Raw genomic sequence first — 15339 nt, 5'->3', positions numbered from 1 at the left:
CGTAAATGAAGAAAATATCTGTCATACAAGGGGTTACACAGATCGCATTGTTATATGCAGCATTGACTCAAAACATTTATTCAAAAATTTGGATTGGGAAAAGCCTATGTTACATTTTGAGAACATGTCAGCAATCTTGGATTGAGTTATGAAATTTAATTAGACGAGAGCGAAACGAAAATAACGAGGCGTCTTCTGGTTGTCACTCCTTCAAACAAGCGCTGTAAGCCCTTGTGCGTCAGCGCTTCTTGGTGAAGCTCTTTATTTGTGAAAACCGGAGGCTATGATGCTTGTAAGGAATTCGCCTTATAGCAGCGCCTGTACATTCAAGATGTGCAGACGCTGAACTGTACATCTCAGTGCACCTTAGAAAGCCACACGAAGCTGGATTAAGAAATCTGTTGTTCTTGAGAGCAAGTTCGCTTAAAGGCGAGCGACCGTTAAGGTGCCGAAGTGAGTCGGCGAGGAGCATGGAGCGGAGGACTACAGGGGTGTATGCTTGAGCTTGGGAGAGGCGCAAGGGGAAAGAGGCTGAGAGTGCGCGCTGGCGATTCGTGATCACGTTCGTAACTGCTCACTCCAGAGTAACTCGGGTTTTTATGGCACTGCCTGCTGACGACCCCGAAAGCCGTAGTTTGATGCCCGCCACTCTTTTGTTGGTCGAAGCTGTGCGGCAGCTAGACCTCCTCATTGACCACGCCGCGTGCCGCGTTGATGGCCACCTTCTGTTTTCGCGCTTGAAGCTCGCGTGGCGAGAGAGAGAAGGCAATAGCGGACTTAGACAGCCATCGGCTAAATCCACGATTAAGGCTCATTGCTACGCAATAACAAACACACCTGCAGCTACTTCATTATTATGGTCCACATTTATGATTGTTTGTGTGAGGACACACGCAAGGGTGCCTTGTAAACAATTTCCTCAGCCGATTACCGTACCTTTCCCTCTATGTCACGCTAAGGTATATTCATTTTGTTGGCATTTTTGACGCGCGGTTACTATCAACCCCTCTCAAAGGCTCTTTAAAGAAGAAGTCAACGAAGGAGAATTTATGGGAGAAGAAGAAGAACGGCATATTTGCAAAGCGGACGCAAATCGTGCCTAAAGCTCTGCACTGACGGCCCACAACTAAAGAGGCGGAGGCAGTCCGGAGGTGCTGGCCCTGGTTTCGGCGGGATGCCATCTGACGAACAGCCCGGAAGTGCAGAAAAGCAAAGCCCAGCCTCCAACGAAGGCGCACCCGTCGGTGATGGTAGCAGCCAGAACAGGTCGGCCGGCCGCCAACCTGGGGACCCAGAACAGCGCGATGCCGGAGTACCTGTTTCTCCTCCGACACCAGAACGCACCGTGGAGGAAACCATCCTACTCGACGTCAATCCTGTGGTGGGTGGCCGACTTTTGTTCGGAGCAGGAGCTGGGTGCTTTAGAAGGGTAAAAAGCACTAAGGGCGAAACGGCGTATCATCCTTATATATATGAGTAGAGGACGCTAAGAAGTAGAACATAAGCACTTGCGAATTATCGGTGAATTTCATAGTCATCTCAACGGCATGCAGTCGGTTTTATTCATCTGAATCAAATTATAATAAATTTGGAGATGAAGCGCTTGGTTCAAACTGCTTTGGCACCCAAATATGATGATTACGGAGATAGCTCATGTTGCAACTCATCCGTTGTTTAAGGTAGCAGATTGCCCCCACGCACTATAATCATGCTAACCGGAGCATGAGTAAGGGGTTACGACGTACGAATATACGCGATAATTTGTTCCCCCTGGAGAGGCTTTTAAAACGCGCCACGAGGAAAAGAGCAGAAAAGCATGAGGTAGGGTGAGTTGTTTTTTTACACTCCACAGCGTATTAACACGGGCCGATAGAAAGGAAAGGCCAAGCGTCAACTTCGATCCGGAAGTTTATTGAAACAGACACATTAGAGAATGATTGATGTCATTCAAACATGTTCAGAGAAAACGTTCCAAAATCGGAATTGCCCTCTCTTTTTTTAGTGCAATAGCTGGTGTGCTAACGCATGTCGGGGAGCCGTATGAATATAAAAGGCTTCTTTTATATCCATACGAAGATTTTTCAGTTCCTTTTATCATTGGTATAAATCATGGTCTTTGCAGTGCCAGCTAGTTAGAATAAGCCATCATGTGCTTCCAATACTATTGTCACGTTCTTTGCTGGTCTTTCTATTACAACCAGCCTGATGTATATAATGTTTTTGCCCTCATACCCGTTAGGCACAGGATTCACGAACTCTCCATTTTACAGGTCCGTTATCCGCTGCTGGTCTTCAACCTTGCCCTGTGGTTTATCGGCACGATGCTGATGACGGGATCCTCATACATCTACCTCACTTCCGATGTGAGCGAGGGCGATGAGGCAGTTCTGTCCAGCCTCGACCTGACCGGCGTGCTCTTGCACCGTCTCGAGGCCATCGTCTTCGCGGCTGGGATAGCGCTCTTCGTGGTTTCCTTCTGCGGCTGCGTGGGGGCGCTGCGCGAGAACAGCTTCCTGCTCAAGCTCTACTCCCTCGCTCTAACCGTGCTTATCATGATATGTCTCATGCTCGGCCTCGTTGTTTTCTTCATGCCGGGTGCGTGAACTGAACCTGGTCGAATACTTCGAATTGCGCTCATTTGTGGCAGACATGTCGAACGCGAAGGGCATCTCAAATAATCCGAACTATTGATAATTCCACATTTAAAGCAAGCCAACAAATGAGCTACTCTGTAAACCCAGAAGCGTGAATACAGTGCACCGACGCTAGTGGCACGTTTTCAGCTGCAATGCTCACTGCTGGTCGCGTGTGCAGCTCTCACGATGTGCACAGGAGCGAACCCGTGCGTCAAGCTTAGGAAAAGGGCACATCTCAGCGTGCGGATTCGTGGGAACGAGGACGCGCTGTCAGTAGAAACAGACCTGAGTGTGAGGCCTCGCGCCTTCCGCCGCATGGAACAAATGCCGTTGGTGTTGGTGTTGACATCAAAGCTTTTGCAGACAACGTTTAGAGAAAAGTCACCGCTGATCATAAGATGTATAGATGTGTACCGGTACACCATAGGCATAACAAGCCGTCATTTCAAATATGCTGCAGTTGATTTCTTCTGATTCAGCAGCTAATCTCGGCCACGCAAGATCCGCCGCAAACCTTCGGTCGGAAAGTCTGGATTCACCGCACGACAGTTAGTGCACGAAACACCGGCTTCTTCGTTAAGCAGCAGTGTCACGTTGAAAGTAATCATGCCAGACCCAAGAATACATTGACTCGCACTGGGTGTCCACCTCGTCTAGCGGTTTCACAGCGTTAACGCTGGCAGCAGGCGGAAAAGGCTGAAGGGTATTTACTTATACCCATTACTATTCTGCGCTTTTTCGCTTTTGTGCAATTCTGCTGGCAGAATAGCATATATGCGCCCATGGCATGCTAGGTACCACACAGATATTATAATTTGTTGCAACATGTTCCCCTTTTTAATTTATGAGAGAGAGGGTCTGTCATAAAAAAACATGTCATTCTGATTTTCAGGGAGCATCCGCAAAGTGATCCAGGATACCTTGTCCATATCACTGGTGATCCAGTATCGCGACAGCGTGGATGCACAGAACATCGTGGACTCTCTGCAGCGCCAGCTCCGTTGCTGCGGAATGACGCACAGAAGCTTCAGGGACTGGGACATGAACATGTACGCTCTTGATCTCACCGGTTATGACCCCGACATTCAGCCTCTGCTTTAAATGCCGCGTGACTAAAGTACAGAATAGCTAGCTAAAGCTTTATGAAACGCCTCCAGTGAAGCCGTGGAAAATACACTGCTGCATATAGATGCACGGTACGCTTCCTAGCTAGAGAGCGATAATTTCAAACTTTATAACATGTTCCGGGAGACTGAAAATTAACAGAAGACGTATTCATCTGTTCAAAAATTCAAACTTCTTGTCTGACCAACAAAGACTATCGTATAGGCAGCAATTACGTAAAGTTTATAACATCTTGGCTACAACCGCAACATAAGACGTCTCACCATTACAGAAGTGTTCACTAGATTAGAGCGAATATCTTAAGCAAACAAATATTGAATTCCCTTATCTATGAGTGACTCATTGAATTGGTAGCCGAAACGGGCAGTAGCATTGAAATCATTTTTTCGGGTCTATGAGGTTAAGCAACTATATCGTCTGTTACATTTTCCTACCTTTCCTGCCATAAACGTCACCTTCACTCTGCTGCTTTTTATTGTAAGAGAAATGTACTATTATGATCAGATCTCTCCAAGGCACAAGAGCGACATCTTCTGGCAGCCTCATGCGATATTGCAGAGAGGGTACTTACACTTGCGCCTTCATCAGTGGTAGTGAACTTAGGCGTTCATTTATAGATACAATACCTATCTGTTAAAGGGGGTTTTTAAGTTCCCCAGATGCGTTTTTTACATTGTGCAAGTCCTTTTAAAAGAGTAGGATATGTTATTGGATCGCTTTGCTGTAACCATATGCTTTTTAAAATAATTGAATTTATGTACTTTTCTATAACTTAATAAGGCATAACTGTCTCAATCTCAGTCACAAGCCAGCACAAACTGCAAACTGTTGCTAAGGTGGCTGTCACGACTCGAATCGAGAAATAATTCTCTCTACTATAGCAGCATGCTGGTCCTTGTACCAAAAATTAGAAAACCAAGTCATCCATAGGTGTAAGTAGCCTACACTTTTTTGCCAGAGTGAAACTTCAAGCTAGCAAAGTCAGCAATGAAAATCACTGGCGCAGGTATAGGCAGCCTGAAGTGAGGAAATATCTCAAGCCTTCCAGCTGCACAAATCTTTTGAGCAAATTTCATTCATACTGTTGAAGCAGTAGCTGGTGAATCCCGACCTGGAAGTAACAGTATTTTTTCTGTGGCTTTTAACAATACGCTTTATATCCTAAACTAAAAAAAATAATTCACCTAAATCACATTCTCGAGCATTCATGGAAAAGTTTAAAATAAAAAATATATATTTTGAGGAACACACTTTCATCCCCAGTGCACATATAATGCGATGAAGCCGTTTTAATTATCCATCTAATTATCTAATACTCTTATGCGGCATTTTAGGTCTCGCAGTTATTTGGTTAGCGCTAATTCGTGGTTCGGAGGAGCGAACAAGATGACTGCGTATCAGCTTTTAAAATGAGAACTTCATCTTCTAAAGCCCTGAACTCAGTGACATCGGACGCATTTATACGCAAGGAACTCAAACTGAGCGCAAGTGGCGCCGAAAAAATGGTACTCACGGGACATCTGATGAGGACGTATTGCAGTTGCTATTGCGCTCAGTTGAGGTACAATTAGTATTTCCCAATACCACATGCCTACGTTTGTCTCGTAGCTAGCTTGGTGCAGGGGAACGGACACTGGACCACATGTTTCAGTCACCTCGAACTTGGCGCCGTAGCCTCTGCACCCCGTCATCGCCAAATGGCGCGTCTATAGTGTTCAATGTTGGCTTCGGGCGTCAAGAAGCCTAGCATTTATGACCGCTGCAGGACTTTAGAAATTGCGGTTTCTTTGTTTCAAAACGTGATATCGCGGCGTCTTGCGAAGAGCTTCCAGCTACCTCTGCAATAGTTATGTTAATTATTGTGAAGAGGGGTTTAGTGGTGTTGTCCGGAAGACTGGAGACAGCGACCGACGAAGGCAAGACGATTTTATTGCGAAGCACACTATTGTCCGATCAAGGCACTTCGAGTTTTCAGTGCACGCTACAGCTGATCGACCAAGCACCCAGCAGCCCTCATCGTCGTTTGCATCTGCGCTGTGTCATTATCTTTCTTTACGGAGCCACCCTGGCGACTGAAGGCGAGGGTACGTCAAGGTGATCGTATTATGGCTTTAGTCCATTGACGTAAACAACTTCTCGGACGCGGCGACGGTGGTCCGAAGAAGGCGTTACCGCCTCCACGATATAGCTAACTGGATATGTGCGTTCTAATACATAGTAAGGGCCATTATACTTCACTGAGAATTTCCAATCAGCCGGAACACCCAGCCATATGAGGTCGTTGGTAGAAAAGTTAGATGCGGGCCTGCCGTGATCACTCTCAGGTTGGCGAAGATCTTGAATATCAAACGTGAATGAGCAAGCCAGCTGGTGACACTGCTCAGATTTACGGGCAACAATAGAACGAGACTTGTACTCTGAACTCTCTGGCTGGTGGGGAAGTAGGGTGTCTAGCAGACGGGAAGGCTCACGACCATATTGCAAAAAGATTGGGAAAATTCCACTCTTTGCCTGACACGCACTATTGTAAGCTGCAGTGGTTAGATGTCTTGTATGGCAAGCATCCAACAGCTCGTGAACTACTTCTGATAAAAAAAAAAAACGTTGCTACGGTCATTGGGAGGTCCAAAGGAGCCCCGTGATGCAGAACGAAGTGATGTAGGTTAGAGGAGGCAACGTCACGAGCACTAGCTGTAGGCAGGGCTGCAATCGGCGCGTAGCAAGTGAGGTAGTCGGCAGAGACTGTATCCAGCGATTGCCTGTAGTCGAAGATGGAAGGGCGCCGTACAGGTCGATGCCGACACGATCGAAGGATGGAGCTGGACAAGGCAACAGCTGTAATTGGCCGAGAGAGGGGCGCGGAGACGACTTCCACTGCTGACAAGCACTGCAGGAGCGAATTTAGCGGCGGAGAAAGCTGTACATCCCCCGCCAGTAATACCGCTGGCGGGGTCGCTCGTGTGTATTCAGCAAGTCAGCATGTGCGCTTTGCGGGTCGGCTTAGTGATGGGCACAAATATCTGAGCGCAGATGGCGGGGAATGACCAAGAGCTATTTGCAACCACTCGGGCGAAAGATTTTTCGATACAATGGACGCCACTGGATCGTAAAATGGCAGTTTTGGCGACAAAGTCTTGCGGGAATGAAGAAGTAGAGGACACGATGAGGATTCCTAGGAGCGAAGGTATCCAGGGATCCAGGCGTTGTTCAAGAGGCCCTCGGAAGTAAGCGCTGCAACGGAGGGTTCGGATATCGGGTCTGAGGGTGCAGGAAAAGGCAGCGGTGAGTGCGACAAGGCGTCATCGTTGGAGGGCTTGCGTCCCAAGCAATAAGGACGTCATAGTCGAAGTCTCGAAGGCGAAGAGCCCAACGGCCGACGCGTCCAGAAGGGTCTTTCAGGGAAGCCAACCAGCAGAGGGTATGGTGGACGGTGATGACGCTGAAGCGACGGTCATATACGTAGGGGCGAAACTTTGTTAAGGCCACAGGATTCAGACACTCCTTTTCCGTGACGGTGTGGAGACATTCAGCTGTCGTTTGCGCCCTGCTAGCATAATTAACTAGTTTTCGGAAAAGCCCAGTTTGCGTTCAACGAGGAAAGCACCGAAGCCGATGACGCTGGCGTCAGTGTGCACCTCTGTAGGGGCGAAGAGGTCATAATGGCGGATATTTGGCAGTGTAGTGAGTAGACGTCGGAGCGTAGAGAAAGCATAGTCGCAATTGGGGTCCAGACAGACAAGTCGGCGGGACCAGTCAGCAGTTTTGTAAGCGGTGAGATGATGGTCGCGAAATGGCTGACAATACGGCGAAAATATGAGCACAGGCCGACGAGGCTACAAAGCACTATAACAGAAGTCGGTCTCGGGAATTCAGTTACCGTACGTAGGTATCCTAATCGGGGAGAACGTCGTCTTTGGACAAAACATGGCCCAGTATCGTCAGCTTGCGGGTGCCAAAAGATTCCTTGAGGTTAAGTTGGAGAATGGCACCCGTGAAACAGCTCAATATTTGGTGCAAGCGCGGAAACTTGGGAGAGACAGGGACGATATAATTGAAATAATAAAGACAAATTGTGCACTTGAGGCTGCGTAAGATGTCGATCATTAGCTCAAACGTAGCAGGAGAGTTGCAAAGACCAAAGAGCATTACGGCGAACTCATATAGGCGATCAGAGGTAACAAAGGTTGTCTTGGGTCGGTCTGATTCAGCCATATAGACTTGCCAATAGCCACAACTTAGCTCCAGGGACGAAAAGAACTCGATGTCTTGTAAACAATCGATGGCGTCGTCAATGCGGGGTAGTGGGGGTTCGTCTTTACAGGTAATTTTTTTTAAGACGGCGGCAGCCAGCGCCAAATGTTATAGAGCCATCCTTCTTTTTCACAAGTACGAAGGGAGACGACCAAGGACTAAAAGGCTGAATAACACCGCGTTGTAGCATGTAGTCGACCTGCTCAGCAAAGAAACGGCGCTCCGTAGGCGACACACGGTAAGGGCTCTGGATGATGGCCGATGTCGATGTGGTGAACAACCGCGGTCACACGGCCGATGAATTTATCTAAACGTCAAGCGAAGAAACTCGTTGAGGAGAGAAAACAGTTGCTAGCGGTGATTCGGGTCGAGGTCACTGGACACAGATGACTGTAAAAGATCCCAACTCGGTATATCGGAAAAATCAATAATCGGCGTTAAGGAGGCCGCATGGGCACGCTGTGGTGATGAATATGCATCAACATCAAACGGGGAGATGAGGTCAGCAACTTCAATACGGCCAAGGCATTCGCCACGAAGTAGTGGGACCACAACGGTCGAGGCACTCGCCACAATATTGTCGGCTACACCCGGGTAATGTCGATGATAGCAAAGGGAAGCAGGTGGAGGCGAGAAGTCAACACAGCAGAAGGCGCAAAAAGAAGAGTCGCGTCGAATGAAATGGGTACACACACGGGAACAATCACAACACATTTGGGCGGAATGTCGGTATTGTCAGCGGCAACAAGTTGGACGCAAGAAAAAGATGGCGCATCGTCCATATCCGCATCACAGAGCGCAGAGAAGGTGACGAGGGCACGGGCGCATTCAATAACACCATTGTGGCGGGAAAGAAAATTCCAACCAAGAATTACGTCATGCCAGCATGAGGCAAATACTAATACCTTGACAATGTATAAGACGTCCGCGATAACGACGCGAGCTGTGCAAGCAGCAGGCGGACGAACGGGAAGCTGGCGGTGCGAAGAGGAGTCCAGAAGGCGGAGTGATGAATTTATTAAGCGAACGGCATAAACGTTCCCCAATTACGGAGTGGCCCCGCTATCGACAAGCGCAAGTGCACGAACACCGTCAACACAATCTTGGAGAAAGCTTAGTGGAGACAGACGAGGACGTTTGGTAGGCGAAATGCGCGCAGTTCGTGCCCCAGGAATTGCGGCTGCTATTTTTCCGAGACTTGTGTCACGCTGCGACACCGCACTGGCGACAAGCACCGACGGCGAGGGGACGGTGAGCGGAGCAGTGGAATGTGCTGGCGGCCCGACTAGTTGGGCGGCTGCCCTGGAGATATTACAGACAAGCACCGACGGCGAGGGGACGGCGAGCGGAGCAGTGGAATGTGCTGGCGGCCCGACTAGTTGGGCGGCTGCCCTGGAGATATTACAGAAGTTGGGCGCAAGGTGTCGCGTACTGATAATTGTAGTCAGGCGTAGTGAGTGCAGGGAGAGAACGCAGAGTACGGCGTCACAGGCGGGCGACGTGGCCTGAGTACCGCAGGCGTAGCAGATAGGACGGTTGTCATGCGCTCGCCAAGGATTTAGGGACCCGTCGTTGATCGGAACCGTGGAGCTGCAGACGGTGGTGTCATAGCCGGCACGTACCCAAATTGCTACCGTGGCGGAGGGCGGGCGGTAACTTCCCCATACGTGGGAGGCATCTGTACTGGCACGGGTAGAGGCGGCACGACAACAAGGGGGCTGTAACTGAAACGTGGAGCAAGCGCTGTGGGCTGCAGTGGAATAGGGTCGACAGGAGGTGCAAAAGGCGCTAGCTGGTTACAACTGGGAAGTGCACCATCAACAACCTGCGTGATGGTATGTCAGATCGTAGGGGTAAGCTGCTGGGCGGTAGATGACGGGCGTGGGCCAGGCAAGAGCCCAAGCTCTCGGGAGACCTCATCTTGGACGAAATCTTTGGTGTGAGCCGGAAGGTCGCGGCTCATAGCCAGGCCAGAGACGAAAGCAGAAGGGGAGAGAAGGCAACGAGTGAAGAGGCGTTGCTTGCGCAACTGGTCGAAACTTTTACAAAGGTTATAGACCGAGGACACCGTGGTGGGGCTCTTTGCCCACAGCAAGTGAAATGCGTCAGCATCAATGCCCTTCATTAGGTTCTTTAATCTTGTTAGCCTCACCTATAGACGGGTTGACACGCTTGCGTAAATTGACGATGTCTTCAGTGTAGCTTATGAAGGTTTCACCTTCATGCTGCCCTCGAACGCGCAATACTTGTTCAGCGCGTACTTTCCGCACTGTGGGACGATCGAAAACGTCTGTGAACGTTGCCTTGAAGGTAGCTCAAGAGAGTATGTCGGCCTCATGATTTCGATACCATAGGTTAGCAATGTCGCTCAGGCACAAGATGACGTTGTTGGTCTTCTTGTGGTCATCCCTGTTGTTATGACGCCTCAACCGCTCGTACGAGGCCAACCAATCTCTAACGTCCCGGTCGCCCTGCCCGCTGGAAGCTGTGTGGTCTCGCTACTGAATGGCACCGGAGGATGAGATGGATTGCGAAGGGGCTGCCACTGGCGTTGGCCTATATCTCGTTTGCCACCATGGGTATCGTAAAGCTGCGGAGCTTCATGGTGATCGTGTACCAGTCGTGCCCGGCACGTTCCACCAAATAAAGAGAGGATTATTGGGTTTGTTCGGAGGAGTGCAGACTGCGACCGGTGACGCAAGACCATCATATTGCGAAGCATAATCTTGTCCGATCAGGAGAGCTCGAGCTTCCCGTGCACGCAACAGGTGATCGGCCAAGCATTCAGCAGCCTTCATCGTCATTTGTATCGGCGCTGTGTAATCTTCTTTACGATGGGGCTTTTATCAATACTTGCATAATAAAAGCCCTTTCGCAGTATATATACTTCGTTCGCTGCTCCTGAAAGCGTGTTCCTGCAATTATCTTTAAGTAATCGATTCGCGACCAAAAATCAGATGTTCGGTTCCACCACATGGGCGCCTATTTTTTAGGTGATGTCACTCCGTGCAACTTCAAGACTACGCAATAACTCTCGACCATTCTCTGACGTGGGGCTGAAAGTGCGTTAGCTACAAACGAAGGGACAGGTGTAGGATTGAAATCAACTCTTTACTGGGCTGACTTGCGCCTGAAAATAAAATGAGCAACTCTGTGGCGGCGGTAGAAGTAAACTTGTTCGCTGGTCTTTAGACTATGATTTCCCTTTGCGTTCATCAGGCCCAAAGTAAGATAGGCGAAGAAACATCCAGATAAAGCAGTGAAATCCGTCTAGAACAACCTGGAACAATGTGGAACCACATGCGATTGGTCGAAACCTTTCGGGCTAAACCTCGGTGCATCATGCGCGACAAATACAAGGAAAAAGATATAACCGGCGGCTAAAGAAAGCAACAAAAAAATTTGGCGCCTTTGCTAGATCATTTGGGCGTTACAGTCAAATTTATTCTTATGTTGCCCCACGCCTGAGGCTTCTGCGCCACCCCGGCGGGGTAAAAAAAAAAGAAGGTTATGTTCCCTGGAAAGAACATAACCTTCTTTTTTTTTTACCTCGCCGGGGTGGCGCAGTGGTTACGGCGCTCGACTACTGTTCCCAAGGACGCGGGATCGAATCCCGGCCTCGGCGGCATCTTTTCGATGGAGGCGAAAAGCAAGGCGCCCGTGTGCTGTGCGATGTCAGTGCACGTTAAAGAACCCCAGGTGGTGGAAATTTCCGGAGTCCTCCACTACGGCGTCTCTCATAGCCTGAGTTGCTTTGGGACGTTAAACCCCACAAACCAACCAACAAACCAACCAGCTTCTGGCAACATAAGAATACAATGGTTCGCGGTAGATCGTTATTGTTCATTAAAGAATAACTAGTGCTCCACGCCAAGCTCGACCTTACACACTATCACATTTACATATAATTTTAGGACCAAGAAGAAAAATGAGTATTGCCGAAATGGCGTAAACATACTAACATACGGAGTCACAGAAAAGATCATGTCTTCGGCATCGGCTTAAAAAAGAAAATCACAACCAATCAACGAACACAAACATTGAAGGACACTATCAAACATTTTTGGTTTGGCGCCACGACATTTAGGAATATACTTATATTTAAAGGGAAGGAACTGAGTTTAAAGAAAGGCTGTGTTTAAGAACGCTTCGCTCGGATATTAACTAAGGACGTCCCGTAACCGAGAGAAGCACGTTGCACAAAGGATACGGTAGCTAATTGGCCCGAGCTGAATAAGTGTTGGTACAGCGAGTGTGGTGTGGGCTTTGACTTGGTAAATAGTCTAAAAGTTACATAATTGAGCAGTCGTCAGCGGTTACGCATTCATAAAACAAGGAATTAGGTCATAACATGAAGGCAAACTTCATCGCAGAGCAATGGACGCAATGATCCTTTACGTTATCGTTCCTAGGACTAGTAGAGCCCTACGAATGCCACTGATAAATGTAAATCAAAATTTTTAAAGAAATAAAAGGAGCTGTAATATGGTCTTTAATTGGTGGTCATTTCAAAAGGCTTTAAGCTTTTGATTGAGAGAGGAGCAGAAGGCTAGTGCTACCCGCGGAGGCTGCTAAAAGGCTGCGTGGTTTTTGATACATTTACGCTCATAAATGCTTGGACGATAGGGTGAAATTTAGTTGTTTACGCTGGGCCAAATTCGGGTGCTAATATTGAATAAAGTGTGGTACCTGATACTTGAATATCAATTTTGTTGTCATTTGGTTACGGTGACGTTTTGGTTGATCGGGCCTAACCTTTGGAGGTGGCCTGGTACGTAGTTTGGAGAGGCAATCGCACTGGATACGAAATTTTGGTGCACTTTGTGGAATCAAATTTTCTCACGTCGAGCGTTCAATGTAGAGTGTGGACCGAGGACAGCTTTTGTGACTATCGAACTGGGTATGGTCAAATTATAGCTGAATAATAATATTTTGATAACTTGGCAGCCGGCCTAATCCAGCGTCGGCCTTCGTTAAATCCAACCATAAATTACGAATGTGCTTTGATTTCTGTGAATCGCTTTCGGCATTCGCTCGAGTGTGCATCTGTTTCAGTTGGGGATAACGCCACACCTCTGCGCGACAAATTTGAATTGCTCCACAGCAATCGTTAACATAATTCTTGCTGGGCTCTGGCGTCCGTATGAGTGTTTTTGCAATGAAAAAAAAATTTAAAGCAGAGAATAAGTGATCCGTGATACGATATAAAGATGTGTGTGCAACGAGAAGAAATTCGTCATGTGAGTGTTGATTTCACAATGTGAACGGGAGCTGTAGCCGCCGTCATGACGTATAGTCACCACCGTGATATTTACAAGGCCAGCACACACCATCAGCTTATGTCATGACTGCGGATGAGCGGTGAACGGCCTGCAAATCAAGCTGAGAGAGCTGATCTTACTCCATTCACGTGGCTTCCACTCACCAAATTACTCCTACCCGTGCGCCCAGTTTCATCCGCGAAGCCTTTATCATCCATCGACAGTCATGACGTCTGGCTGCCGGAAATAGATAATGCAAGGCCCTTGCCACTTGCTCGGTGGTGACGGTTGTGCTTATAACGGACGCAGCTAAGCAGTCTATTAGTTCTTATTTTAAAAAACGAAGCATATGGAGAAAATTAATGCGATTCCAAACAGCAACGGCGACACACAGAAAGGCGTGCAAGTGGCTCAGCAGAAGAAATATGTTAAGGAGAAGCCAGGATGATGAGGTCGCATATTTAAAAGAAAAGTTAAGGACAGGCGCATTTCACCGCGAGGTGTTTACGAACTGAACATTTTCGCTTATGGCAAAGAAGGTTTTAACGCGTACTACAAGATATTTTGAGTCAGTTTCATATTTCACGGATGCGTGATAACTTTATACACCTGCCTTATATATAAAAAAAAATAAAAAAAGCCAGACTGGTGTTGAAAGCTTGGCTTTTCTGCTTTAGCAGCCTATAAACCGAGGTTCTGCTCTCGGTGGTTCTTCCTCCCCTCAAATGGGATTAACGCCTTCCTGCGCCCATTGCACCCAGGTTTAAAAATTGCGGAAGGGACGAGGGATGAGCCAATGAACAGAATTACACGCCGCCTCTTTTGTGTTAGTTTTGCCCCTGAAAAGTTCACCGCTTTTCAACAAGGAACAGCACGAATTCGTTAAACTTCGACTCAGAGTCAAAAAGGAGAGTCCGGTTTAATAGGTGACATTACGTGCGAGTTACTGACACTGAACTGCAAGCAACTAGGAAAGAATGTCGCGCTTTACGAGGTTGCTTGACACCAACCCTAATACTTGGTAAGCTTTCTACTCTGAAGCATATGAATGTTAACATCCTTGCCTATGGAAAAGTAAAAAAAAAAAAAATAGTTTTCAATCAAGCTAAAGTATTATTTATAGACAAATTAGAATCCCGTGTACTGCTTCCTTAATTACGAGGAGTAAGAAATAAGTGTGCTTCTAAATCTGTCGCCAGACGTTCTTATGCGCTAATATTAACAAACAGGCTTCTGATCTAGAATACTGCGGAAGTATTTCCAGCCATGTGTCTATTCTAATAACTGTCATATGAAGTGCTTTTATTTAGTATAATCGATGCACGTTAGTTTAACACCTCACAAATTCGTAGTGCTTTTTGGAATATTTAACAGGAAAACACAAAAGGAAGTCAAATTATACTGTAAAACATTACTTGTTCTACATCGATCTCCTGTGTGCAGTTACTTCAACTGCAGCCTCCAGAACCCAAGCCACGAGCGCTGCTCGGTACCGCACTCCTGCTGCAAAGGGGCGGATTCGGGGCTCACCAGCATATACTGCGGTCGCAATGTCCTTAACATGACGGACTACGACGCCTGGTTCATCGTCCACATCACCAACTGTCAAGACGCGGCGAACCGATACGTTAAGGAGCATGTGATGATCATCGGTGGTAGCTGCCTCATCGCGGTCATCCTACTCGCCTTTGTGGACATGATCACCAACGCAGTCATCGATGAAATCGACATCATCTGCAAGATTTACTCTCACGTGCAAGCCGCCGCCGCCGCCGACGCAGAGCCATAGGATCCACACGGAGCCCTTCGTCATTTGGGTGTTTTTGAGACAATAAGACTTTAGCAATGTTTAAGAGCTTGCGCCATGTTCAGCAGCTGTGAGGTTACGCTTTTGTTGGTGACAAAGGATCATTTGCTTTTAAACTGCATAACCGTTTCCAGTATAAATAATTTATTTCAAATGCCGTTCATAGACAATTGATGTAGCAAAAAACAAATGTGAAGACCAGCGACCAGAATTTCTCTTAGCTTTCCTGTTATTTAGGCGAAAGGAAAACAACTTTTCC

At 47.7% G+C, this 15339-nt stretch overlaps 1 protein-coding gene across 1 annotated transcript; it reads left to right on the top strand.

Annotated features, from left to right (window-relative positions):
* Positions 1–1174: 1174 nt before the first annotated feature.
* On the top strand, positions 1175–15062 carry LOC146199958 (tetraspanin-33-like). Its single transcript, XM_084592244.1, has 4 exons — positions 1175–1381; positions 2271–2595; positions 3529–3685; positions 14717–15062. The coding sequence occupies exons 1-4, from the start codon at positions 1175–1177 to the stop codon at positions 15060–15062; spliced, it is 1035 nt and encodes a 344-aa protein (XP_084448370.1).
* Positions 15063–15339: the final 277 nt, after the last annotated feature.

The sequence above is a fragment of the Amblyomma maculatum genome, chromosome 2 (genome assembly GCF_055883805.1).
Source record: "Amblyomma maculatum isolate TAMU_Amacu chromosome 2, ASM5588380v1, whole genome shotgun sequence".
In the NCBI taxonomy this organism is placed as follows: Eukaryota; Metazoa; Arthropoda; class Arachnida; order Ixodida; family Ixodidae; genus Amblyomma; species Amblyomma maculatum.
The sequence above is the reverse complement of the archived record's forward strand: the minus strand, read 5'-3'. Positions and strand labels throughout refer to the sequence as shown.